The 27,434-nt window shown below is 40.7% G+C and overlaps 1 protein-coding gene across 2 annotated transcripts in view; it reads right to left on the minus strand.

Moving 5' to 3' along the window:
• LOC112257826 (UV radiation resistance-associated gene protein) overlaps positions 1–27,434 on the minus strand; it is a 153,994-nt gene that overhangs the window by 121,569 nt on the left and 4,991 nt on the right. For both annotated transcript variants that reach the window (XR_006084084.1, XM_024431698.2), the window contains exons 2-6: positions 26,367–26,484; positions 22,047–22,081; positions 11,618–11,779; positions 11,397–11,471; positions 11,197–11,282 (exon numbers count right to left, since the gene is read on the minus strand). Coding sequence is in view for 1 of the 2 variants with exons in the window: in XM_024431698.2 (XP_024287466.1) it covers positions 11,197–11,282; positions 11,397–11,471; positions 11,618–11,779; positions 22,047–22,081; positions 26,367–26,484 (476 nt within the window). In the remaining variant the exon portion in view is untranslated. The remainder of the gene's footprint in view (positions 1–11,196; positions 11,283–11,396; positions 11,472–11,617; positions 11,780–22,046; positions 22,082–26,366; positions 26,485–27,434) is intronic.

Here is a 27,434-nt window from a genome sequence, read left to right on the forward strand (position 1 = left end):
TACACGATATCACGATACTTGTACGTATTCCGATTCTATATGTACAGTGCCTTGCGAAAGTATTCGGCCCCCTTGAACTTTGCAACCTTTTGCCACATTTCAGGCTTCAAACATAAAGATATAAAACTGTATTTTTTTGTGAAGAATCAACAACAAGTGGGACACAATCATGAAGTGGAACGACATTTATTGGATATTTCAAACTTTTTTAACAAATCAAAAACTGAAAAATTGGGCGTGCAAAATTATTCAGCCCCTTTACTTTCAGTGCAGCAAACTCTCTCCAGAAGTTCAGTGAGGATCTCTGAATGATCCAATGTTGACCTAAATGACTAATGATGATAAATACAATCCACCTGTGTGTAATCAAGTCTCCGTATAAATGCACCTGCACTGTGATAGTCTCAGAGGTCCGTTAAAAGCGCAGAGAGCATCATGAAGAACAAGGAACACACCAGGCAGGTCCGAATACTGTTGTGAAGAAGTTTAAAGCCGGATTTGGATACAAAAAGATTTCCCAAGCTTTAAACATCCCAAGGAGCACTGTGCAAGCGATAATATTGAAATGGAAGGAGTATCAGACCACTGCAAATCTACCAAGACCTGGCCGTCCCTCTAAACTTTCAGCTCATACAAGGAGAAGACTGATCAGAGATGCAGCCAAGAGGCCCATGATCACTCTGGATGAACTGCAGAGATCTACAGCTGAGGTGGGAGACTCTGTCCATAGGACAACAATCAGTCATATATTGCACAAATCTGGCCTTTATGGAAGAGTGGCAAGAAGAAAGCCATTTCTTAAAGATATCCATAAAGCGTCATTTAAAGTTTGCCACAAGCCACCTGGGAGACACACCAAACATGTGGAAGAAGGTGCTCTGGTCAGATGAAACCAAAATTGAACTTTTTGGCAACAATGCAAAACGTTATGTTTGGCGTAAAAGCAACACAGCTCATCACCCTGAACACAGCATCCCCACTGTCAAACATGGTGGTGGCAGCATCATGGTTTGGGCCTGCTTTTCTTCAGCAGGGACAGGGAAGATGGTTAAAATTGATGGGAAGATGGATGGAGCCAAATACAGGACCATTCTGGAAGAAAACCTGATGGAGTCTGCAAAAGACCTGAGACTGGGACGGAGATTTGTCTTCCAACAAGACAATGATCCAAAACATAAAGCAAAATCTACGATGGAATGGTTCAAAAATAAACATATCCAGGTGTTAGAATGGCCAAGTCAAAGTCCAGACCTGAATCCAATCGAGAATCTGTGGAAAGAACTGAAAACTGCTGTTCACAAATGCTCTCCATCCAACCTCACTGAGCTCGAGCTGTTTTGCAAGGAGGAATGGGAAAAAATGTCAGTCTCTCGATGTGCAAAACTGATAGAGACATACCCCAAGCGACTTACAGCTGTAATCGCAGCAAAAGGTAATTTTGCACGCCCAATTTTTCAGTTTTTGATTTGTTAAAAAAGTTTGAAATATCCAATAAATGTCATTCCACTTCATGATTGTGTCCCACTTGTTGTTGATTCTTCACAAAAAAATACAGTTTTATATCTTTATGTTTGAAGCCTGAAATGTGGCAAAAGTTTGCAAAGTTCAAGGGGGCCGAATACTTTCGCAAGGCACTGTATTGCGATTCGATTGCCATTCGATGTTCCAAACATATTGCTCACCATATATGTCTGCTGCATGGGGACAAGTGATAATTCACAAGTGATAGGCTAATATTGTCACCCATCAGACTATTTGTAGAAAAGGGCCATGGAGTTGGTGGAAGAATCCTTTAATTCATGGCCACTTTCTCAGCTGGGCCAGTGGCGCTTTAATTAGGTCAGGTGGCAATGTTCGACAGATCTCAACGCCGTAAAAGGAGGAAATCGCCGTCGCCCGATCTCGCTGCTTTCTCTTCCTTAACTCCGTCTAATCCAGAAGTTTTGTGCGTCCATGAATCCACGTAAATCCACCGAATCTGTTACCTTTCAGCTGAACTATCTGTTGCGATCGGGAGAGTGGGCCATCAATTATTGTTTATAGTTATCAGCGCGGAGCGCGGCATGGAGCGCACGCTTCAAACCTAATGTGTAATGTGAATGTTTAATGATCACAGCTATATGAATCATCACAGGCCAATTATGCCATAATGAAATTACATGTACATATGAAGACACTTGAAAGGGTGAAATATGAAACATCATTGTTTGCTGAACTGATCGATTCTGATATCAAACTAATGGGGATTATAGATTGAATAACCGATCACTGTTTGTATTATTCTTCTCATGATTATGATAAATAGTTACAAGCCTAAATGACTCAAGGATGATCCCTATTGACTTCGTAATGAACTGGATTGCTGAATTCCCTAATTATGTTAATAATGAATGATTGTTCAGATTTGATCTTTGTGATTATGAATTTGATTGGATACACTTTATTCTGTTTCCTTTGTTATGCAGCACAGACTACTCAGTAAATATACCACTTTATGGTTAAAGCAATTCCTGCCTCAGTCTCATCCATTCCTCTGTCACCTGACCTGTGACCACCTGTTCACCTTCACTGTCCTACCAATCCTACCTGTCCAGCTCCCCAACAGATTCCACTAATCTTTCACTATTCTTGATTTAATCTGGTCTTTACATATACAATTTATTTTGATTTAAAATGGACCGGGGGGAAAAATACATGTCATCTATGTACTTAAATAGCAAATAGAGGACGCTTTTCCCATGGTTCATTTTCATGCCAGCCAGGTAGGCTATACTCCATGTGCTTAATATTTGGAAAGTTTAGATGTAAATATAGTAGGCCTAGCCTATAGAAAGCAGAGGGGAGCTTCCTCTTTTTAATAGAGGCCATCACTCTGTTCTCACGCAATTGCATAGCCTATAGAAATGTTGCACAACATGAGCTCATGAAGTGTTTGAGAAGATTTTCGATTACATTCGCATTGATGTCAGAGTAATTAGAGGGACAATAGAGTGCTGGTACCAGGCAGTTAGCAAGTTTGGTATGCTACTAATGACCGTCAGCAGCATCAGAATTTGGAGAAGCCTAATTACCGTGACTAAACAGTCATGTGTAATTTGACTGCCTTTATGACTCGTGACCGCCGGTGTGGCAGTAATACAGTCACTGTAACAGCCCTAGGCGTTATCTAAAACAACTAGCACACTGAATTCATACATTTGAAGTAATTTTAATCGTAAAGTCATGTCTTTCTATTCAATACCAAAACTAATATTACCAATCTGGGAGGTAAAGTCATTAAAGTATTAAATAATTTTGCTGCATTTAGATGGAATCAAGGCATTAGAATGCACCAGAGGCCACCAAGAGAGCTTGCTCTGCATTTTTTGAGTGTTTGTGTGGAGGAGGCCCAGAACTCCCTGGCTGGCTATTTTTTCTATTTGGCTGCATACTCCATGTACTTACGGAAAACACTGGAAGTGGCTCAGTACACTATATCATCCCTCCTCTCAGTAAATCTTACTCTATGTAAGGCCTCCTCCGTCTGCCAGCCCATCCAAACTCGTGTTCCCTATTCCATGTTGTGTTTTTCACACTCCCTAGGCTTAGGGGTCTCGTCAAACCGGGCCAAGTCGACAGTGAATCGCTCGCTGACAAATTTGCATCATCAATCAAGTGTTCTTGGAAAGGGGAATCAGAGCCATTCCGGTCATAGCCAGGCACTGAGCAGCTCTCACGCAGAGACAAAATGGGTGAGGCAAGTTACAGTATTTGTTGCGACTGTTGTTGATCCTTTGTGACTGTATGTGTATCACTAAAATATATAGCTAACTGGGGACAGCAGGGATACATGCTGTGTACAGCACTTGCACACTGCTTCAATGCTCCTATTATATATGTACTGACAAACATAATTTCTACCTAAATCTATCATGAGCACAACAGCAGTAGCTGTTTATATAGGTTATTTAGAGTATTTTTACAGTATTTTCCATGCCAAACACTTGAATAAAAAGGTTTATCACCCGTATAGCACTACATAAACGCTCCGATGCCTGATACAAACAGTACCACTTGAAAATTTGGGCAAACCTACTCATTCAGGGATTCTTTATTTATACTATTTTCTACATTGTAGAATAATAGTGAAGACTTCAAAACTATGAAATAACACATATGGAATCATGTAGTAACCCAAAAAAACTGTTAAACAAATCAAAATATATTTTAGATTATTCGAAGTAGCCACACTTTGCCTTGATGACAACTTTGCACACTCTTGGCATTATCTCAACCAGATTCACCTGGAATGCTTTTCTAACAGTCTTGAAGGAGTTCCACATATGCTGAGCACTTGTTGGTTGCCTTTCCTTCACTCTGTGGTCCAACTCATCCCAAATCATCTCAATTGGGTTGAGGTTAGGTTATTGTGGAGGCCAGGTCATCTGATGCAGCACTCCCATTACTCTCCTTCTTGGTCAAATAGCCCTCACACAGCCTGGAGGTGTGTTGGGTCATTGTCCTGTTGAAAAATAAATGATGGTCCCACTAAGCGCAAACCAGGTGGGATGGCGTATTGATGCAGAATGTTGTGGTAGCCATGCTGGTTAAGTGTGCCTTGAATTCTAAATAAAATCCCTGAATGTCACCAGCAAAGCACCATCACACCATCACACCTCCATGCTTCACGGTGGGAACCACACATGCAGAGGTCATCCGTTCACCTACTCTGCATCTCAAAAAGACACGGCGGTTGGAACCAAAAAACCTCAAATTTGGACTCATCAGACCAAAGGACAGATTTCCACTAGTCTGATGTGCATTGCTTGTGTTTCTTAGCCCAAGCAAGTCTCTTCTTATTATTGGTGTCCTTTAGTAGTGGTTTCTTTGCAGCAATTCGACCATGAAGGCCTGATTCACGCTGTCTCCTCTGAACAGTTGATGTTGAGATGTGTCTATTACTTGAACTCTGTAAAGAATTTATTTGGGCTGCAATTTCTGAGGCTGGTAATTCTAATGAACTTATCTGCTGCAGCAGGGGTAACTCTAGGTATTCCTTTCATCATAGGGCTTGAAGGTTTTTGCGACTGCACTTTTCTGAATTGACTGACCTTCATGTCTTAAAGTAATGATGGACCGTCAGTTATCACAACACAACTGATTCCACAAAAAAACAAGGCACACCTGTTAATTGAAATGCATTCCAGGTGACTACCGCATGAAACTGGTTGAGAGGATGCAAAGAGTGTGCAAAGCTGTCATCAAGGCAAATGGTGGCTACTTTGAAGGATCTCAAATATAAAATATATTTTGATTTGTTTAAAACTTTTTTGGTTACTGCATGATTCCATGTGTGTTATTTCATAGTTTTGATGTCTTCACTATTATTACAGAATGTAGAAAAAAGTAAAAAATAAAGAAAAACCCTGGAACGAATCCAAACTTTTGACTGATACTGTACATATTAACAACTATGTACACACATCTATCTATGCACCTGAACTAATGAAATCCTGTGGCATCTCTCCAGTCCAGACATCACAGTGAGAACCCCGAACATGAGAGTTTAGAGAAATGAACATACTCAGAACTACCCAGAAGTGTCTATGCAATCCCATGCTATGGAGGTGGGGTTTTGGTCTACATACATACATACATACTTCTATAGGGGTGTATCTGATGAATCACTGTTAAAAGGCTCTCTAGGCCCTAAACAGTGAGCACATCGCAGCCTGAAGCCAAGACACAACCCAGAGCCTGTTCAGGTCTACCCTAGAGAGAAAGAGAGGGGAGCAGGGAGAGACACCTAGGCCATGTTAGAGTCAACGAGCCACATCACATCAGCGTCTATCAGCCTGGCTACAGGCCTGCAGAGGAGCCTCAGGCTCAAGAAGGAGATGAGAGGGAGGGGTACAATGGAGTTGCTTTAAATTCCTCAGAGCCCCACCGGGATGGAGAGATGGAGAGAGCAGGGGAAGGAGTTTAGTAATGTAGGACTCAACAGCACTGAGCAGAGCCCATAAAGCAATAAGATTCAACCCTCTCAAATCTGTAGGGACACCATTTGCTCTTAAATAACCAAAAAAAAAGCCTGTGCACAAATTCTGAGTGAGTGATATTAAAAAATAAATAATGGTGTGTGTTGTTGGCCCAGCATTGGTGTGAAACTTTGGTATGTGTAGATCACTCACGCACCCTGGAGGCCATTTTCTATTCCCAAGTCAGGCGAAGACACAAAACAGTAATTGGCCAGAGGAAGCCCCTAGGGCTCGAGGAATCTTCACCCTGACACTGTACAGCTCACCTCAAGCTGGGGCCAGGAGTGATGCATAACATAAAGGAATGCATACATCTTATTCTTGAACCCTCTGACTCAAGAAAAATAGTAAAAACTTGAGGAAGAGGACAGATACTCCACTAACAAATGTAGCCTAACTATAGGAACTTGTCATAAACCGTCCAAAACATTGTGCCCCTTGCAGTGCAAAATTAAATAAAATGTAGCTTGATCCAACTTCTAATTAACTGTGGTGTTCCCCAAGGCAAGCCCTAATCAAACACTGTAAGTAGTGTTAACATTACCCCACATTCAAATATAGAACAGAGCTGTGTTTTTGCAACATAGAGAAAACAGCAATTGAAACCATGCCTCCCAAGTCCTTACTAAACTGCCTGGTGTTTTCCCAACTCAGAAAGTGATAGTTTGGCACCCCCTTGTGGAATAAAGAAGTAAAAATGGCCACTCATCTCCAATATTAAAACCCAATAATTCTAATGGGATTATCCATCTGTTACTTTAATATGAAGACAAGGTTCCTTTATTTAACTAACTTGATTATAGCTTTCAATACATATGTCCTTTTATGTCCAAGAAACACTAAAGACTAAAGGAATTTTGGCAGCTCTCAATGACTTGGGAGCAAAAACAGACTATAATAATAAAAGACGTTTGAGGCAGTTTCCTGGCGCCATTTTATGGACAATGTGGGGAATATTTATAATGACAGAAAGTCTGAGGAATGTTTAGAGTGACAATTAGATAAAACAGCAAAGCTGGTTGCAAGTCATCTCCACAAGTCATACTTCGCAACCATGGCCTATTTATTGCCTTACCTCTCTTATCCTACCTCATTTGCACATGCTGTATATAGATTCTTCTACTGTATTATTGATTGTATGTTTGTTTATTCCATGTGTAACTCTGTGTTGTTGTATGTGTCGAACTGCTATGCTTTATCTTGGCCAGGTAGCAGTTGCAAATGAGAACTTGTTCTTAACTAGCCTACCTGGTTAAATAAAGGTGAAATACAAAACAAAACAAATCTGCAGTTGAAAGGGAGCGTTGTGCTAGTTACTGAGGTAAGAATGTTGGTGAGTAGGTAATGAGTGGGGTAAGACAGTGTTGAGGATATTTTCTGTTTTCTATTCTTTTGCTTCCAGAAGTATATTTAGACCGTAAAATCCTTTCAGTTAGATAAAGGAAGTTGTAAACAGGCAGAGTATGCCCTTGGTAGGGCAGTCAAACAGCGTACTTGCCAAGAGGCTAGCGTATGGAACTAGCGTATGGAACGAGCGTATGGAACGAGCGTATGGAACTAGCGTATGGAACTAGCGTATGGAACGAATTCAGTGCCAACAGAAATTGCATTTGAATTTCATAATTTTGAATTTCTATTAGGATATTGAATTTGAATGTAATATTTTGGAATGTTTATTGAACTTGTATTTCATGATTTGAAACTGAATTGAATTAGTATTGCATTCAGGTTCAAAATATAAAAGTAAAATTGAATATTTAAAAAAGTTAAATATTGCATCAATCGTCTGTGTATCAAGTTAACAAACCATTATTAAGTTAATCAAAGATAAATATATTCATAATAGTTCAAAAACAGTTCAAATGCTAGAGCCAAATTCATTGGAGGAAAATACATTCTACATGACACAAAGGCTTCAGAAACTGCCAGAAACTACCTTTCCTGTCTGACAAAGTACCAGGATGTTGTCTCTGGATGCATCTGAGAAATTGAATATATATAAAATTTTGCTAAACTTGAAATTATAGTTTGAAAATCTGATACACAGACAATGAATGCAATGTTTACAATATAGAGTACCACAGCATGAGTCATAATACCCAGAATACCTAGCCGTCAAACGTACTGCTGGAGAGATGGTGGTCCTTCTGGAAGGTTCTCCCATCTCCACAGAGGAACTCTGGAGCTCTGTCAGAGTGACCATCGGGTTCTTGGTCACCTCTCTGACCATGGCCCTCCTCCCCCGATTACTCAGTTTGGTCGGGTGGCCAGCTCTACGAAGAGTCTTGGTGGTTCCAAACTTTTTCAATTTAAGAATGATGGAGGCCACTGTGTTTTCGTGGACCTTCAATGCTGGAGAAATGTTTTGGTACCCTTCCCAGAAACTGTCCCTCAACACAATCCTGTCTTGGAGCTCTACAGACAATTCCTTCGACCTCGTGGCTTGGTTTTGCTCTGACATGCACTGTCAACTGTAGGACCTGAGATAGAATTTACCACATGTGGACCTAAATCAAGTTGTAGAAGCATCTCAAGGATGATGAATGTAAACAGGATGCACCTTAGCTCAATTTCTAATCTCATAGCAAAGGGTCGGAATACCTACAGTTGAAGTTGGAAGTTTACATACACTTAGGTTGGAGTCATTAAAACTCATTTTTCAACCACTCCACAAATTTCTTGTTAACAACCTATAGTTTTGGGAAGTCGGTTAGGACATCTACTTTGTGCATGACACAAGTAATTTTTCCAACAATTGTTTACAGACAGATTATTTAATTTATAATTCACTGTATCACAATTCCAGTGGGTCAGAAGTGTACATATACTAAGTTGACTGTGCCTTTAAACAGCTTGGAAAATTACAGAAAATTATGCCATCTTTAGAAGCTTCTGATAGGCTAATTGACATCATTTCAGTCAATTGGAGGTGCACCTGTGGATGCATTTCAAGGCCTACCTTCAAACTCAGTGCCTCTTTGCTTGACGTCATGGGAAAATCAAAAGAAATCAGCCAAGACCTCAGAAAAATAATTGTAGACCTCCACAAGTCTGGTTCATCCTTGGGAGCAATTTCCAAATGCCTGAAGGCACCACTTTCAGCTGTACAAACAATATTACGCAAGTATAAACACCATGGGACCACGTAGCCGCCATACCTCTCAAGAAGGAGACGCGTTCTGTCTCCTAGAGATGAACGTACTTTGGTGCGAAAAGTGCAAATCAATCCCAGAACAACAGCAAAACACATTGTGAAGATGCTGGAGGAAACAGGTAAAAAAGTATCTATATCCACAGTAAAACGAGTCCTATATCGACATAACCTGAAAGGCCGGTCAGCAAGGAAGAAGTCACTGCTCCAAAACCGCCAGAAAAAAGCCAGACAACGGTTTGCAACTGCACATGGGAACAAAGATCGTTCTTTTTGGAGAAATGTCCTCTGGTCTGATGAAACAAAAATAGGACTGTTTGGCCATAATAACCATCGTTATGTTTGTAGGAAAAAGGGGGTGGCTTGCAAGCAAAAGAACACCATCTCAACCGTGAAGCACAGGGGGTGGCTGCATCATGTTGTGGGGTGCTTTGGTGCAGGAGGAACTGGTGCACTTCACAAAATAGATGGCATCATGAGGGTGGAAAATGGCTTAAGGACATCAAAATGGCTTAAGGACACCAAAATGGCTTAAGGACATCAAAGTCAAGGTATTGGAGTGGCCATCACAAAGCCTGGACTTCAATCCCATATAAAATGTGTGGGCAGAACTGAAAAAGCGTGTGCGAGCAAGGAGGCCTACAAACCTGACTCAGTTACACCAGCTCTGTAAGGAGGAATGGGCCAAAATTCTTATTGTAGGAAGCTTGTGGATGGCTACCCGAAACGTTTGACCCAAGTTAAACAATTTAAAGGCAATACTACCAAATAGTAATTGAGTGTATGTAAACTTGTAACCCACTGGGAATGTGATTATTCTACTATTATTCTGACATTTCACATTCTTAAAATAAAGTGGTGATCCTAACTGACCTAAAACAGGGAATTTTTACTAGGATTAAATGTCAGGAATTGTGAAAAACTTTTGGCTAAGGTGTATGTTTGGCTAAGGTGTATGTACATTTCCGAATTCAATTGTATGTAAATAAGGTCTGTTTTTTTATTTCTAATAAATTTTCAAATATTTCTAAAAACCTGTTTTTGCTTTGTTATTATGGAGTATTGTGTGCAGATTGCTGAGGGATTCATTTGATCCATTTTAGAATAAGGCTGTAACGTGACAAAATGTGGAAAAAGTCAAGGGGTTTCAGACCTTACAGTGCCTTCAGACTTTCCGAAGGAACTGTATTTGCCTGTATTAACCCCTCAAAAATGACATGCTAATTAGCTGCTAATGTGGCTATCATAAAGAACTACAAATGCCATGAACTGGACGATAATTATCTTTACCTCAATTCGGCATTATCCCTGGATTAACTATCTAATGTTAGTTAAATTCAGTAAGGAACAGTCTACATTTCTTAAATTGACAATTCTATGAACTGTCTTGTGCAAGTTTTCAATTGGCACAACACCTGTTAGCTAGAGATGACATACAGGAGCTTGCAGGGATTTGTAGTTTTGCATGATGTCTACTTTTATGCTAATTAGCATTTTCAAATCTGAGAGTAAATAGAGATTAATATATTGATATAGCTTTTTTAACAGATTTACAAGGTTATCAAAACGTCAAGCCAGGGTAAGCCTACATTAAACACAGCCCTTATTTTAAGTGTTTATAAAATCCCTTATTGAAAAAATGAATTATGGAAAAACAATTGGAACGATTTCCTTACTTGACCTTAAGTTTTATGGGTATTATGACATCTCCACTGTGGGGCCCTATGCTAATTGAATATATTAATTAATTAATTTAAAACTGAATGCAAAATTCATTAAATTTAGTTTCAAATCATGAAATACAAGTTCAATTAATTAATTAAAATGATTCAATTTGTGCATTAAACTAAAAAATATGAAATTTAAATTCAATATCATAATACCAATTCAAAATTATGGAATTCAAATACAATTTCTGTTGGCACTGAAATAGCTCTATACTAGCTGGACACATTGTCCTACGGGAGATGCTGTTCCGTGTCCAGCGTCTTGTGTGTGGGAGTGTTTGGTGGGTGCGGCCTGTTTCACCTCAGCAGAGAGAAGACACTGTAGGAGTTCCTCACTGAACTCTGGTCCACAAGGAGTAAACTGTTCTTCTTCCTTTCAGAGTGGTCCTGAAATAGGCACATTTCAATCTTACAATAACAAAACGAAACATAGAAAAACTAATTATAGAATGTTTATGGTCTATATTAGGGACATAATTCCTGGATCAAAGTCAGCAGTACCTTATGATCAAAGTCACTTGCATAGTAGCCATCATTCAATCCAAATATGATTTCATTTGGATTCCTGGAGCGGATCTGTGAAGGAACAAAGCAGTGGCATTTAGTATGTCTGTATTAAAACAAGAGAAAGGCTGTTATTGTCTAGATGACTGCATGGATGCTAGTCAGCATACATCCCAAAGTAGCCTACATTTTATGAGCGTGTGCGTTTACACACTGACCTGCTGCCCTGTGTATCTGAGCCCATCCAGGTTGACCTTCCACTCTATGAGGAGTGTGAACTGTTCCTCCCAACCGCCCCAGATCCTCACCACGAAGCAGGACACAGATGTGTCAAGGAGGTCCGGCAGCATGCCAAAGTCCAGGCTCCGCCATGTTGGATTCTGACAAAGACAGGCCAAGACAAGGGATTATGCAGCTGAATGAATGATCCCACTGGGATGGAACATTTTGATTAGTTCCAGTTCAAGTAAAATTGCAAATGAAAACAACCAAGTGTTTCATTTGTTCAAATGACAAATTCTAATGTGTGTCAGTAGTGTGTGTGAAAGTGACTCGAGCACACAAAATGGTGCTGAACCAGGATGTTCATTTATCTGTCATGTAACTGTTGTCCCACTTACAAAAGTCTGGACAAATATTTACAAATCCAACATCAATATCCCGAGGCGATTTGTCATCATAAAATCTCAGCGTTTCAGACGATGCTCTAGGTTACTCTAACCTAGAGCCGGCGATATATCGAATTAGCACGACATTCCAAATGCCTGTATAGCAAAAATCGAGTTTTTTTTTTTCATGAGAGTAGTCTTTTTGGTCTAATCTCCTTCGCTCCTTCTGTGTGTACCTTTCCATTTCTCTCGCACATAGACTCCCCCCAAGCCCCTTCCTCTGCCACTCACAAAGATGAGAGATCACTTCTTCCTGTCTGACAAGCGGTTTCAACTCACTATTTGCATTTGAGGTTTGGTACAACAGAATTTTTTTTATTTAACCTTTATTTAACCAGGTAGGCTAGTTGAGAACACGTTCTCATTTGCAACTGCGACCTGGCCAAGATAAAGCATAGCAGTGTGAACAGACAACAGAGTTACACATGGAGTAAACAATAAACAAGCCAATAACAGTAGAAAAAAAATCTATATACTTTGTGTGCAAAAGGCATGAGGAGGTAGGCAATAAATAGGCCATAGGAGTGAATAATTACAATTTTGCAGATTAACACTGGAGTGATAAATGATCAGATGTGCAGGTAGAGATACTGGTGTGCAAAAGAGCAGAAAGGTAAATAAAATAAAAACAGTATGGGGATGAGGTAAGTAAATTGGATGGGCTATATACCGATGGACTGTGTACAGCTGCAGCGATCAGTTAGCTGCTCAGATAGCAGATGTTTAAAGTTGGTGAGGGAGATAAAAGTCTCCAACTTCAGAGATTTCTGCAATTCGTTCCAGTCGCAGGCAGCAGAGAACTGGAAGGAAAGGCGGCCAAATGAGGTTTTGGCTTTAGGGATGATCAGTGAGATCCACCCGTAGCACACGCTCCAGCAGGTGTGTGTTGCCATCGTGACCAGTGAACTGAGATAAGGCGGAGCTTTACCTAACATAAACTTGTAAATGACCTGGAGCCAATGGGTCTGGCGGCGAACATGTAGCGAGGGCCAGCCGACTAGAGCATACAGGTCGCAGTGGTGGGTGGTATAAGGTGCTTTAGTAACAAAACGGATGGCACTGTGATAAACTGCATCCAGTTTGCTGAGTAGAGTATTGGAAGCTATTTTGTAGATGACATCGCCGAAGTCGAGGATCGGTAGGATAGTCAGTTTTACTAGGGTAAGTTTTGCGGCGTGAGTGAAGGAGGCTTTGTTGCAAAATAGAAAGCCGACTCTAGATTTGATTTTGGATTGGAGATGTTTGATATGATTCTGGAAGGAGAGTTTGCAGTCTAGCCAGACACCTAGGTATTTATTGATGTCCACATATTCTAGGTCGGAACCATCCAGGGTGGCGATGCTAGTCGGGCGTGCGGGTGTAGGCAGCGAACGGTTGAAAAGCATGCATTTGAAATCAGCCATATGGACACCAAAACACAGAGACATTATTTTACTGTAATAGAGAAGTTAAAGGTTAACTCCTCAAATTGCGCGCAGAACAGACAGTAATAAAAATGGTAGTATCAATGAACATTGGTTCTGGAAAATGAATGCTCAGTTTGTTGCACGTGTTATTGCGGGACCATGTATCGCTAGCAGCATTTTAGCCAAATACTGTTACACTAGCCATCTAGTCTGTTTTATAAATATGCAATAAGCATAAAACAATTATATAAGGAATTGGCAACTTGTTCTCATTCTGAGAAACAAGGTAGGCCACTTGAATTCAACATTTTAACAAAGTAGACAGGCTAGCATGCTGTTCAAACAGTTGGAGACAGACAGAAAGGTGTGATCATAACAATTCAACTGTTCTACCAACCTTGTTAGCTAGCAAATAAATCCATGTTGGCTAAACATTAAATTTAAGAGATTAGCTGGCTACTCACTAGCACATGGGCTTGTGCTTCAGAGATTGGTCTCCTGAACAGTGTTAGCAAGTCTCATAAATAATGCCTGCTACAAGAAGGTAGACATTATTTGTGAATGTGCATTATGCATGGTTCTCATTAAATGTGTAACAAAAAAGAGGCATTTTCATAGACAGACTTGAAATCCAGATCAGTGATTATTGCAAAAAAGCAGGTTATACAATTTTGATAAAACAATGACATTATTTGTGGGTCTTATGGTTGTGGAAGGCTTATATTTAGCCTAGGTATAATTTCACAAGGCCTGAATTCATTAGATTATTGTTGACTGTTAGAAATGCAGTGTATTTGACTTTTAATTGTACACCAAAGCTTATTTAAAGAAAACATAGGTAAAACTTTACTTGACACCATAACCATGTCATAACAGCTGACAACTTGTCATAACCTGTCATAATATAGTGATAATACACGAAAAGCTGGTGTTTGGAGGATATATTGGCATGGGTGTTGTTGGTCGAGTGCAAATATATCCTCCAAAACACCGGCTTCGGGGGCTTTATCACGTTTATACAACCGGTTACCAACATATTCAACTAATGAAAAATCTAAATTAGTTGATGAATTTATTCAAACTATTTCATCCTTCCACAATATATAGTCCCAAAACAAATCTAGGGTTGCTAGCCAAGGGGGCTGGTCGTTTCGGTTGCGAGAGACGCGACTCAGTCATTCAGTTCTGTATCTATGGACGCAACCCAGTCATTCGTTCTAAATGTTCCATTGCCATATTGGCTGACATTCTTATCCCTTTGCTTGCTAGCTAGCCAGCCACAGAAAGAACAACAGCTACAGAAAGAATAAATAACAGTACCTGCAATTGTTTAAACTGTTTTCTAGTGCCATTTATTTGGACACATCCATAACAATGAGCTGTCGTTAATGAGGCACGATTTCGCCTAGAAAATGTCGCCTGGCATAGAAAATGTGCTCTCTCGTCAGGACACTTTTGTTCACAGGAGCTAGCCAACAACACAGCTAACACAATCACTGCAAACTAGCTACACTTCGTTTTGTTTGACCTTTTTTTTTTTTTTTTAAATGTACATTTCTTTGTATATATTCATTAAAATGCCAGCTGATTCGTGTGTTCGACTGATTGATTAACGCTGCCTGCCACTCTCTCTCGTCCCGACTCCTATACGTTCCTTACTATAGGACAGTTGGAGATCGAATTTGAATATTGAAATAATGTTGCAAAATGTCGAAGATACAGACATTAAGATGTATACAAATCTCCACTGTTGAAAACTAAATGTTAGTCTAAAAGAAAATGTGAGATAATGTCTAGATGTGTTTTATAGTGGAGATCAAGTTTATAACTTCCCTGCCTGGGCTGATGAGACAGTGGAATTTAACGTCAATAGATTTAGCCGGTGGTAACTTGTGGAATAGACAACCGCTGGAATGCGCTTTTATATTTTATTTTGAACCATTATTTAACAAGGCAAGTCAGTTAAGAACAAATTCTTATTCGCAATGACGGTCTACACCGGCCAAATCCAGACGACGCTGGGCCAACTGTGCGCTGCCCTATGGGACTCCCAATCATGGCCGGTTGTGATACTGCCTGCAATCGAACCAGTGTGTCTGTAGTGATGCCTCAAGCACTGAGATGCAGTGACTTAGTCCGCCGCGCCACTCGTTGAAACCAAATCAGTATTCAGGATTAAACCCACCCGTTGTATAATAATGGTCATAACACTGTCATGACATATATTTAGACCTGTTATGACATATATTGCGCTATTCTATGGCTGGTTATTATGACACCTAAATAAAATTGTCGAAACACACAAAACCTACCACTCAAGGCAAACCATTCCATTACACCATGGTCTACTTGTCAACAGTATGTTTGTTATATAACATTTTTTGAAATTTACCATATGAAATTATTATTGAGCACACATTGATGTCAGACATGCACCTACTCCAGTGCTCTGTTGCTGATGACTGGGATGAATGCAGGAGCAGATTTCAGGAGAAGGACAATGCACCCTCTTTTTGACTGACGTAAAGGGCATGTATGTGATCGGCCTATCTGGCTTATATAATTATGATGGTCATAATGCTTCTTGACAGTATCATAAAGTGTATTTTCTAAGTCCAAGTAAAGTGACACAGGAGGGTCATAATGCTTCTTGACAGTGTGTCACGCCCTGGTCTAAGTATTTTGTGTTTTTCTTCATGTATTTGGGTCAGGCCAGGGTGTGGCATGGGGTTTTTGTATTGTGGTGTGTTTTGGTGTGTATGTATTGGGATTGTAGCTAGTGGGGTTATCTAGCAAAGTCTATGGCTGTCTGGAATGGTTCTCAATCAGAGGCAGGTGTTTATCGTTGTCTCTGATTGGGAGCCATATTTAGACAGCCATATTCTTTGAGTTTGTTGTGGGTGATTGTCCTTAGTGTCCTTGTTCCTGTCTCTGTGTTAGTTTACGCAAGTATAGGCTGTTTCGGTTTTCGTTACGTTCTTTGTTTTGTAGTCTTTGTAATTGATTCGTGTTTTACGTTTGTTTATTAAATATGGATCGCAATCTACACGCTGCATTTTGGTCCGACTCTCCTTCACACCTAGAAAACCGTAACACAGTGTCATAAAGTGCATTTTCTAAGTCCAAGTAAAGTGACACAGGAGGGTCATAATGCGTCATGACAGTGTCTTAAAGTGTATTTTATGCACATTCTTTTTTATGACTAAAGAATTTGTTACAACAAAAGGATTTAACTCTCAAATTGTATTATTTATTCAAATTTGTTTTTCCCTGCCAAGAAGTTTCCTTTCGTTTGAAAGTTTGTTTCTGCAGCAAGGTCTTTACCACCACCCCTGGATGCAGCAGATGCATTACTTTCTCTGAAAAATAAAGAAAATAAATCAGAATAGAGTATGCTACAATTCAGTGAAAGCGCTAAAGAAAGCTGAAAACGAATTATACCAAATATATTATAGCAAACACTTTCACACATTCTCAAATACATTACAATCATGGTCTCCATGTTTTCATAACAATGCTAACTAGCTCTCAACTATTCATGTAGCTAGCTAGTTAGCTACCATCTAGTTAGTGTTTGTTTAGCTAACGTTAGCTACCCTATCACTGAATATGGTGGTGGTGTGCAAAAATACAGTAAATAAACCCATGCATCGTTGAGGTAACAGTTCATATGATTCACTCTATATACAATGCTAATTGTACTAACGAATTATAGAAGATGCCTGTCTATTAACTGTAACAAAAAAACATGGACAGCTAACACTGAGATAGTTAAAGGTTATCGCATGCAACAGTTTTTTTTCATAAAAAGTTACCTAAAATACATATTATTAGCATGGTTCATATGTACTCATGTAAATACACTTGACATCGTTTGTAAAAATAAAAATAAAAAAAATTAAAAGTATGAGCCAAAACGTTTATAATGACAATGTATTTAATCTGAGACATTTCATTGACTTGGCTAGCTACATAACATTACAAATTAAGCTAGTTTAGCCTGGCTATGATCATATGGAGGGGAACATATTTAGTTTTTCACTTAGTCAAAAATTGGAACTACAGTCGTGGCCAAAAGTTGAGAATGACACAAATTAATTTTCAAAGTCTGCTGCCTTATATTGTATGATGGCAATTTGCATATACTACAGAATGTTATGAAGGGTGATCAGATTAATTGCAATTAAGTCCCTCTTTGCCATGCAAATGAACTGAATCCCCCAAAAACATTTACACTGCATTTCAGCCCTGCCACAAAAGGACCAGCTGACATCATGCCAGTGATTCTCTCGTTAACACAGGTGTGAGTGTTGACGACGACAAGGCTGGAGATCACTCTGTCATGCTGATTGAGTTCGAATAACAGACTGAAAGCTTCAAAAGGAGGGTGGTGCTTGGAATCATTGTTCTTCCTCTGTCAAACATGGTTACCTACAAGGAAACACATGCAGTCATCATTGCTTTGCACAAAAAGGGCTTCACAGGCAAGGATATTGCTGCCAGTAAGATAGCACCTAAATCAGCCATTTATCGGATCATCAAGAACTTCAAGGAGAGTGGTTCAATTGTTGTGAAGAAGGCTTCAGGGCGCCCAAGAAATCCCAGCAAGCGCCAGGACCGTCTCCTAAAGTTTATTCTGCGGGATTGGGGCACCACCAGTACAGAGCTTGCTCAGGAATGGCAGCAGGCAGGTGTGAGTGCATCTGCACGCACAGTGAGGCGAAGACTTCTGGAGGATTGCCCGGTGTCAAGAAGGGCAGCAAAGAGGCCACTTCTCTACTGGAAAACATCAGGGACAGACTGATATTCTGCAAAAGGTACAGGGATTGGACTGCTGAGGATGGGGGTCAAGTAATTTTCTCTGATGAATCCCCTTTCCGATTGTTTGGGGCATCCGGAAAGAAGCTTGTCCAGAGAAGACAAGGTGAGCGCTACCATCAGTCCTGTGTCATGCCAACAGTAAAGCATCCTGAGACCATTCATGTGTGGGGTTGCTTCTCAGTCAAGGGAGTGGGCTCACTCACAATTTTGCCTAAGAGCACAGCCATGAATTTAAAAATGGTACAAACACATCCTCCGAGAGCAACTTCTCCCAACTATCCAGGAACAGTTTGGTGATGAACAATGCCTTTTCCAGCATGATGGAGCACCTTGCCATAAGGCAAAAGTGATAACTAAGTGGCTCGGGGAACAAAACATTGATATTTTGTGTCCATGGCCAGGAAACTCCCGAGACTTTAATTCCATTGAGAACTTGTAGTCAATCCTCAAGAGGGGGGTGGACAAACAAATTCTAACCAACTCCAAGCATTGATTATGCAAGAATGGGCTGCCATCAGTCAGGATGTGGCCCAGAAGTTAATTGACAGCATGCCAGGGGGATTGCAGAGGTCTTGAAAAAGTATGGTCAACACTGCAAATATTGACTCTTTGCATCAACTTCATGTAATTGTCAATAAAAGCCTTTGACACTTATAATTATACTTCAGTGGAATACTGAAGTAACATCTGACAAAAATATCTAAAGACACTGAAGCAGCAAACTTTGTGGAAATGTATATTTGTGTCATTCTCAAAACTTTTGGCCACGACTGTACACATCAAAATGTAGATAAACATGTTATCTTTTCTGAAACAAAACCATACTTATAAATGTTACAAACATGAAAACAGAATGAATAAGGAGACATGGACAATTGACATTTTTTCACTGGGCTTCTTTTCCTGTTTCTTTTCTTCCAACGTATGAGGTGCGCGCCTGCAGCTAACTGTTCAAATGTCTCCCCCTAGTGGTAGCACTAAGTATACATGTATATTAAAGCAAACCAATGGAGGACAATTATAATGTTGTGAACAAACTTTGATTCCAAAATATGGGCATTTATAGACCATCACAGGAAATGTTTTGTTGTTGTAAGGCTAATAAGGGTGTTTTGTCCTACTCCTGCATTCATCAGCGACAGAGCACTGGGCTATGCATGTATGACATCAATGTGTGTACAATTGCAATGGTAATAAAAACGTACAAATTTAGGAAATGTTACATCATTTACAAGTAGAATGGAATGGTTTGCCTTGTGTGGTAGGATTTGTGGGCTTTGGCACTCTTATATAAATGTCATAACCACCCATAAATAGCTATCGTGGTAGGGTTTGTGGGCTTTGGCACTCTTATATAGACGTCATAACCACCCATAAATAACTATCGTGGTAGGGTTTGTGGATTTTGGCCCACTTATGTAGATGTCATAACCAGCCATAAAAAAAAATGCAATATAGAGTACGTCACAATGAGATCTAAATATTCAGCATGACAGTGTTATGACCATATTATGATAGGTTATGACATTGATATATATATATATATATTATGAATAGCCCAGAAGTAAAAAAAAAAAATAATAATAATTAAAATTTTTGAAAATATATATAAAATTACATGATTTTTAGGCCAAATCCAACCCAGCCCTACTCCAACGCAGCAGCCAAATCTGTCTGCAACATTGATGTCACTGTAAAGACATCACATGCCACATTTTGCCTGCTGTGGAAGACCCTGGACTCCTATATTCATCTAGCAGCGGTGCCCCGACCCGCTAAATCATTGCTGCCATTCCAATGAATATGATCACGATCGATCGATAGATAGATAGATATATATTCACACACACTTTCTACTTACCAAGAGTCAGATTAACTCATGGATGCCATTTTTATGTCTCTGTGCGCAGCTTGAAGAAAATTGCTAACTAGCGTTAGCGCAATTGCTAGCTTTTCCCATAGACTTCCAGTCATTGGCTAACACTAGTTAGCAATGACTTGCAAAACTACCTTCAATGTCCTTCAAACTGCACACAGACATAAAAATGGTATCCATTAGTTAATCTGACTCTGGGAAAGTAGAAAAAAGGCTTGAATTGCCAAAATCTCACACCATCCCTATAAGATCTGAGTGACGAGTTATATATTTGTAGCAAACAGAGTAAGCAGTGGCGCAAACTGTCACCTTTTGATCCTCACCCTCGCCCTACAGTGGGGGTGGGCAGAAAGGAGCAGGCTCCTTTGACAGACTAGAGAAGACAACGGGGAAACAGACAAAAACACTATAGAACAAACAAAGGTCATGGAGGAATGCTGACATTTTCAATACAAAGGCAGATTTCAGATCTCTGCCAGACACAATCCTGAGCTTAATCTTCAGTACATTTCAGACTAGGGCCTGGAAAGTAAGGGAAAGGTAGGCTTGGAAAAGAGCTTAGGCCAGCTCATGATTCTACATTTGGCATGTTGGCAATGGTCTGCTGCTCTACTTGGCGGCATTCATCACAGACTCCATGCAGAGAAGGGAGCGCGTAGCAGCTGCTATTCCACAGAGGGTGTAGGACCAAATCTAACTGTCAGTGAGGACAATCGGTTCCCTGCAAACGAGGAAAATAAAAATATGGAAATTTCCGACTGAATCCAAGGACGTTGTGTTAATAGAGCCATAGCTGAGAAGGCAATATCTGATTTTGCTGAATGGCGTCTTGCAGAACACAATGGCAGACATGCTATGAACACGTTTAGAGAGAGAGAGAGAAATAGTACAATGGACGCTTGTGCATATTTTATCCATACAGTATGTAAGCCTGTTTGTTTCCTCTTGTCTCATACAGTGTTTTGCTACAAGGCTGCTTTCCACCTTCCTGTCTGTTGTTTATATGACTGGGGTACAACATGAAGAAAGATTAGCGCATGCCAAGAACAGAGACGTTGACTGTTTTCTGTTGTTCTTGGCCTTATTGCACATACGCAACTGTCAATAAGAGACCATACAGTACAGTAAACCCCTGTGCATTGCCCTCTGTGAAGCTATGGAGACAAGGAGATGGGAGCTTGCTGACACTGTGTGTATCAGTGATGACTCCCATTTAAAGCAGTCAGATTCAGGGTCACAACACCATCCTGGTGTGGCCAACCTGTGCAATGTTGATACATCCAAGTCTGAATTCAACCGAACCAAACAAGTGCTTTTTTTGGTCGAGTTACTTTAGGTAATATTAGGTGTTCTTTCAGCAACTGTTTTGACAGATGAGAGGAAGTGAAAGGTAGGCTACTTGACTTGATTGTGTTAGAAACAAACACCAAGGCGGCTGACCTGAGTCCATGTACTGGCTGGCAGACACAACTCCTCCGCAATGGGGAAATGGAGGAAGCATGCCCTCTTTCCACACAGCAGCACTGGAGAAAGTGCCCACTGTTCACTCTCACATGTACACACACACACAAACACGTTGTGGGCGTGGCGGAGTGTGTAAACCTGGACAGGGGTAGTGATAAACCTTTTGGCTGGCCGTGCTGTCACTTGTTTCTACTCTTGTGTCCTCTGAATGGAACTAAGCATATAACCGGTAGTGTGCTTCCACAGACATAAGCAGACAAATCATACAACAAAATCCACACAAAATGGATTGCTATGACATTCCATAGCTGGTGCTATAGTCATTTTGTGTGCGGCCAGGCAGCCTTCTTTGGCAAATTAATGTAGAATCTGTCCAACACATGTTTGTTCTTTTGAAAAGAATGACACTCACCAATGAATCTCGGATGACTTCACTCTTGTAAAAGTCTGCAAGGGAAGACAAAAAAAACAGGTTAAATTCATTCGAAAGCTTTCTCAAACAGACATTGAGCCTTAGCAAACTCACGAGGATAAAGACCTCCTCCATTCCTGTCATTATTGAAAGAGATCATGATACCTCACATCTCAAAATAGGGCTACTTAATGTTAGATCCCTTACTTCAAAGGCAATTATAGTCAATGAACTAATCACTGATCATAATCTTGATGTGATTGGCCTGACTGAAACATGGCTTAAGCCTGATGAATTTACTGTGTTAAATGAGGCCTCACCTCCTGGTTACACTAGTGACCATATCCCCCGTGCATCCCACAAAGGCGGAGGTGTTGCTAACATTTACGATAGCAAATTTGAATTTACAAAAAAACAAAAAGAATACGTTTTCGTCTTTTGAGCTTCTAGTCATGAAATCTATGCAGCCTACTCAATCACTTTTTATAGCTACTGTTTACAGGCCTCCTGGGCCATATACAGCGTTCCTCATTGAGTTCCCTGAATTCCTATCGGACCTTGTAGTCATAGCAGATAATATTCCAATTTTTGGTGACTTTAATATTCACATGGAAAAGTCCACAGACCCACTCCAAAAGGCTTTCGGAGCCATCATCGACTCAGTGTGTTTTGTCCAACATGTCTCTGGACCTACTCACTGTCACAGTCATACTCTGGACCTAGTTTTGTCCCATGGAATAAATGTTGTGGAGCTTAATGTTTTTCCTCATAATCCTGGACTACTATCGGACCACCATTTTATTAAATTTGCAATTGCAACAAATAATCTGCTCAGACCCCAACCAAGAACCATCAAAAGTCGTGCTATAAATTCACAGACAACACAAAGATTCCTTGATGCCCTTCCAGATTCCCTCTGCCTACCCAAGGACGTCAAAGGACAAAAATCAGTTAACCACCTAACTGAACTCAATTTAACCTTGCGCAATACCCTAAATGCAGTTGCACCCCAAAAAACATTTCTCATAAGAAACTAGCTCCCTGGTATACAGAAAATACCCGAGCTCTGAAGCAAGCTTCCAGAAAATTGGAACGGAAATGGTGCCACACCAAACTGGAAGTCTTCCGACTAGCTTGGAAAGACAGTACCGTGCAGTACCGAAGAGCCCTTACTGCTGCTCGGTCATCCTATTTTACGAACTTAATTGAGGAAAATCAGAACAATCCGAAATTTATTTTTGATGATGTCGCAAAGCTAACTAAAAAGCAGCATCCGCCAAGTGAGGATGGCTTTCACTTCAGCAGTAATAAATTCATAAACTTCTTTGAGGAAAATATCGTAATTATTAGAAAGCAAATTACGGACTCCTCTTTAAATCTGAGTATTCCTTCAAAGCTCAGTTGTCCTGAGTCTGCACAACTCTGCCAGGACCTAGGAACAAGAGAGACACTTTTAGTACTATATATCTTGACACAATGATGAAAATAATCATGGCCTCTAAACCTTCAAGCTGCATACTGGACCCTATTCCAACTAAACTACTGAAAGATCTGCTTCCTGTGCTTGGCCCTCCTATGTTGAACATAATAAACGTCTCTCTATCCACCGGATGTGTACCAAACTTACTAAAAGTGGCAGTAATAAAGCCTCTCTTGAAAAAGCCAAACCTTGACCCAGAAAATAATAAAAACTATCGGCCTATATCGAATCTTCCATTCCTCTCAAAAAATTTTGAAAAGGCTGTTGCGCAGTAACTCACTGCCTTCCTGAAGACAAACAATGTTTACGAAATGCTTCAGTCTGGTTTTAGACCGGATCATAGCACTGAGACTGCACTTGTGAAGGTGGTAAATGACCTTTAAATGGCATCAGACCGAGGCTCTGCATCTGTCATGCTCCTAGACCTTAGTGCTGCTTTTGATACCATCGATCACCACATTCTTTTGGAGAGATTGGAAACCCAAATTGGCCTACACGGACAAGTTCTGGCCTGGTTTAGATCTTATCTGTCGGAAAGATATCAGTTTGTCTCTGAATGGTTTGCCCTCTGACAAATCAACTGTAAATTGCTGTGTTCCTCAAGGTTCCGTTTTAGGACCACTATTGTTTTCACTATATATTTTACCTCTTGGGGATGTCATTCGAAAACATAACATGGTGAAGCCCCAAAATTGCCCTCGCTGGAAGCCTGTGTTTCAGACATAAGGAAGTGGATGGCTGCAAACTTTCTACTTTTAAACTCAGACAAAACAGAGATGCTTGTTCTAGGTCCAAAGAAACAAAGAGATCTTCTGTTGAATCTGACAATTAATCTTAATGGTTGTACAGTCGTCTCAAATACAACTGTGAAGGACCTCGGCGTTACTCTGGACCCTGATCTCTCTTTTGACGAACATATCAAGACTGTTTCAAGGACAGCTTTTTTCCATCTACGTAATATCGCTAAAATCTGAAAATTTCTGTCCAAAAATGATGCAGAAAAATTAATCCATGCTTTTGTTACTTCTAGGTTAGACTACTGCAATGCTCTACTTTCCGGCTACCCGGATAAAGCACTAAATAAACTTCATTTAGTGCTAAATACGGCTACATACCTACACGTATGCTACAGTCACAAGACTCAGGCCTCCTAATTGTCCATAGAATTTCTAAGCAAACAGCTGGAGGAAGGGCTTTCTCCTATAGAGCTCCATTTTTATGGAATGGTCTGCCTACCCATGTGAGAGACGCAGACTCGGTCTCAACCTTTCAGTCTTTACTGAATACTCATCTCTTCAGTGGGTCATATGATTGAGTGTAGTCTGGCCCAGGACTGTGAAGGTGAACGGAAAGGCTCCGGAGCAACGAACCGCTCTTGCTGTCTCTGCCTGGCCGGTCCCCCGCTTTCCAGTGGGATTCTCTGCCTCTAAAACCTATTACAGGGGCTGAGTCACTGGCTTACTGATGCTCTTTCATGCCGTCGCTAGGAGGGTGCGTCACTTGAGTGGGTTGAGTCACTGATGTGATCTTCCTGTCTGGGTTGGCGCCCCGCCCCCCCGGGGTTGTGCCGTGGCGGAGATCTTTGTGGGCTATACTCGGCCTTGTCTCAGGATGGTAAGTTGGTGGTTGAAGATATCCCTCTAGTGGTGTGGGGGCTGTGCTTTGGCAAAGTGGGTGGGGTTATATCCTCCCTGTTTGGCCCTGTCCGGGGGTATCATCGGATGGGGCCACAGTGTCTCCTGACCCCTCCTGTCTCAGCCGCCAATATTTATGCTGCAGTAGTTTATGTGTCGGGAGGGCTAGGGTCAGTTTGTTATATCTGGAGTACTTCTCCTGTCTTATCCGGTGTCCTGTGTGAATTTAAGTATGCTCTCTCTAATTCTCTTTTTCTTTCTCTCTCTCGGAGGACCTGAGCCCTTGGACCATGCCTCAGGACTACCTGGCATGATGACTCCTTGCTGTCCCCAGTCCACCTGGCCGTGCTGCTGCTCCAGTTTCAACTGTTCTGCCTGCGGCTATGGAATCCTAACCTGTTCACCGGACGTGCTACCTGTCCCAGACCTATTATTTGACCATGCTGGTCATTTATGAACATTTGAACATCTTGGCCATGTTCTGTTATAATCTCCAACCCGGCACAGCCAGAAGAGGACTTCCTAGGTTTTGGCCTTTCTAGGGGGTTTTCCTAGCCAACATGCTTCAACACCTGCATTGCTTGCTGATTGGGGTTTTAGGCTGGGTTTCTGTACAGCACTTTGAGATATCAGCTGATGTATATAAATACATTTGATTTGATTGAATAAACACACACAAAAGCTTAAACAACACTTGTGAAGATACAACACCTGTCAGGATTACCTGACAACAGCAAGCCAAGGCACTGAAGTCTTGGCTCGATCTGGGCCATTTTTGTATATTAACTTAAAATGAAATGATTTGCCCTTAAACCAAAAGTGAAAGGCCTCATTTACTGGAGCATCAGCGTTCCCTAACAAACCAAGCCCTTGTGCATTTAACTACACTTTGTAATGGGACTCTGACATTTCTTCCACTTGTGAGAGTAGCCTAATGCAGTGCATAGTAGTGCTGAACATTTAGTCCTAAGTGGGCTCTGGCACTAAGGGCTGAATCGTAATTAAGATGTCTGCATCTTTCCATGACTTTTGCGTAAATCCTGCATTGTTGTCAAGTTATGTGCACAGATCTCAAGTTAGGATTCAGGCCTAAAGACATGTTTGTAGTGTGGAGTGACTGGGCTCAGTAGTGTGAAAGGGGTATTGGTGCAGTGGCCGGGAACACTGTGATACAGAGACAGCTGAAAGAGGGTATACTGTACTGACCTCTGGATATCCAGTCCTCTAAGCAGAGATGAAGGGTAAAATATGTGTCCAACAGTGGAGAGCCATTCTTGTTGATGATGTTGCGGGCTGCGATGCTTCTGAGATGACGTAACCGCCTCTGTTAGGGAGAGAAAGGCAGATGGTGAGATAGTCAGGAAAAAGAGACAAGAAATAGAAGCAGGAGCAGAGACAGGAGACAGCATTTAGCCAAATGAACTGCCCACAACCAGAGGTAGCCTAAGTCTAAATTACGTACGATGCAGCTTGTACTTCTCTGGGTCAGCTTCAATGCCTTTTACAATTGTATTATCGATTTCAAGAGTTTCATGGATGGGATGATACCAGTATCGCAATATTTTTTCACAGCAAAAATGAAAAAAAACGAAGCAGACAAAAACTCTTTGGTCCTTTAAAAACATGCTGAATTTGTAACATATTGTGTGCTATAGCTTGAGAAAGAAAACAATTGACATTAGGGTAGTTTTCCTAAAGAAGTTAAAGCCGCTTCGTGCTTTGTTTCCTTGCCACGACACTAAAGAGTATTGCGATACTGTTATCATCCAGACCCTAGTATCTGGTTAGTCACACGTCATCTACTATCAACATTTGTCCAAAAAGAATACAATTTGCAGACAAGCGTTTCATTTGAAAGCAGAGTTCATTCATGTGTTGACTTCACTGTGTTTCCCTCACAAAAGCTCTGCATACAGGAGCGTCACAGTTTCATCAACTAAAGTCCAAGCCAGCATGCCAATTACACACAAAAAGCATTTGTACAGTACGTCTCAGAGTAGAAAACCCATGATTCCGCAGCTCTATAAAATGTGTTCCACACCCCTGACAGAACATAACCATGGTTGGACATCAGTCAGAAGTCCACCTTTCAAAAAAAAAAAAGAGAAGTAGCCTAAAATAAAAAGGAACCTGCTTGAAGAGAAAGGATCAGTTACAGCCAACCAAAAAAAGAGTAGACTAACTGAAGACTTTATTTTACAGAGGACTGCTCCAATAAAAATAATGGCTCCAAATAAAAAGCCTCATAATTGAGGGGGGGGGGGTGTAGCTCAA

This window comes from Oncorhynchus tshawytscha, linkage group LG09, assembly GCF_018296145.1.
Source record: "Oncorhynchus tshawytscha isolate Ot180627B linkage group LG09, Otsh_v2.0, whole genome shotgun sequence".
NCBI classification, from domain to species: Eukaryota; Metazoa; Chordata; class Actinopteri; order Salmoniformes; family Salmonidae; genus Oncorhynchus; species Oncorhynchus tshawytscha.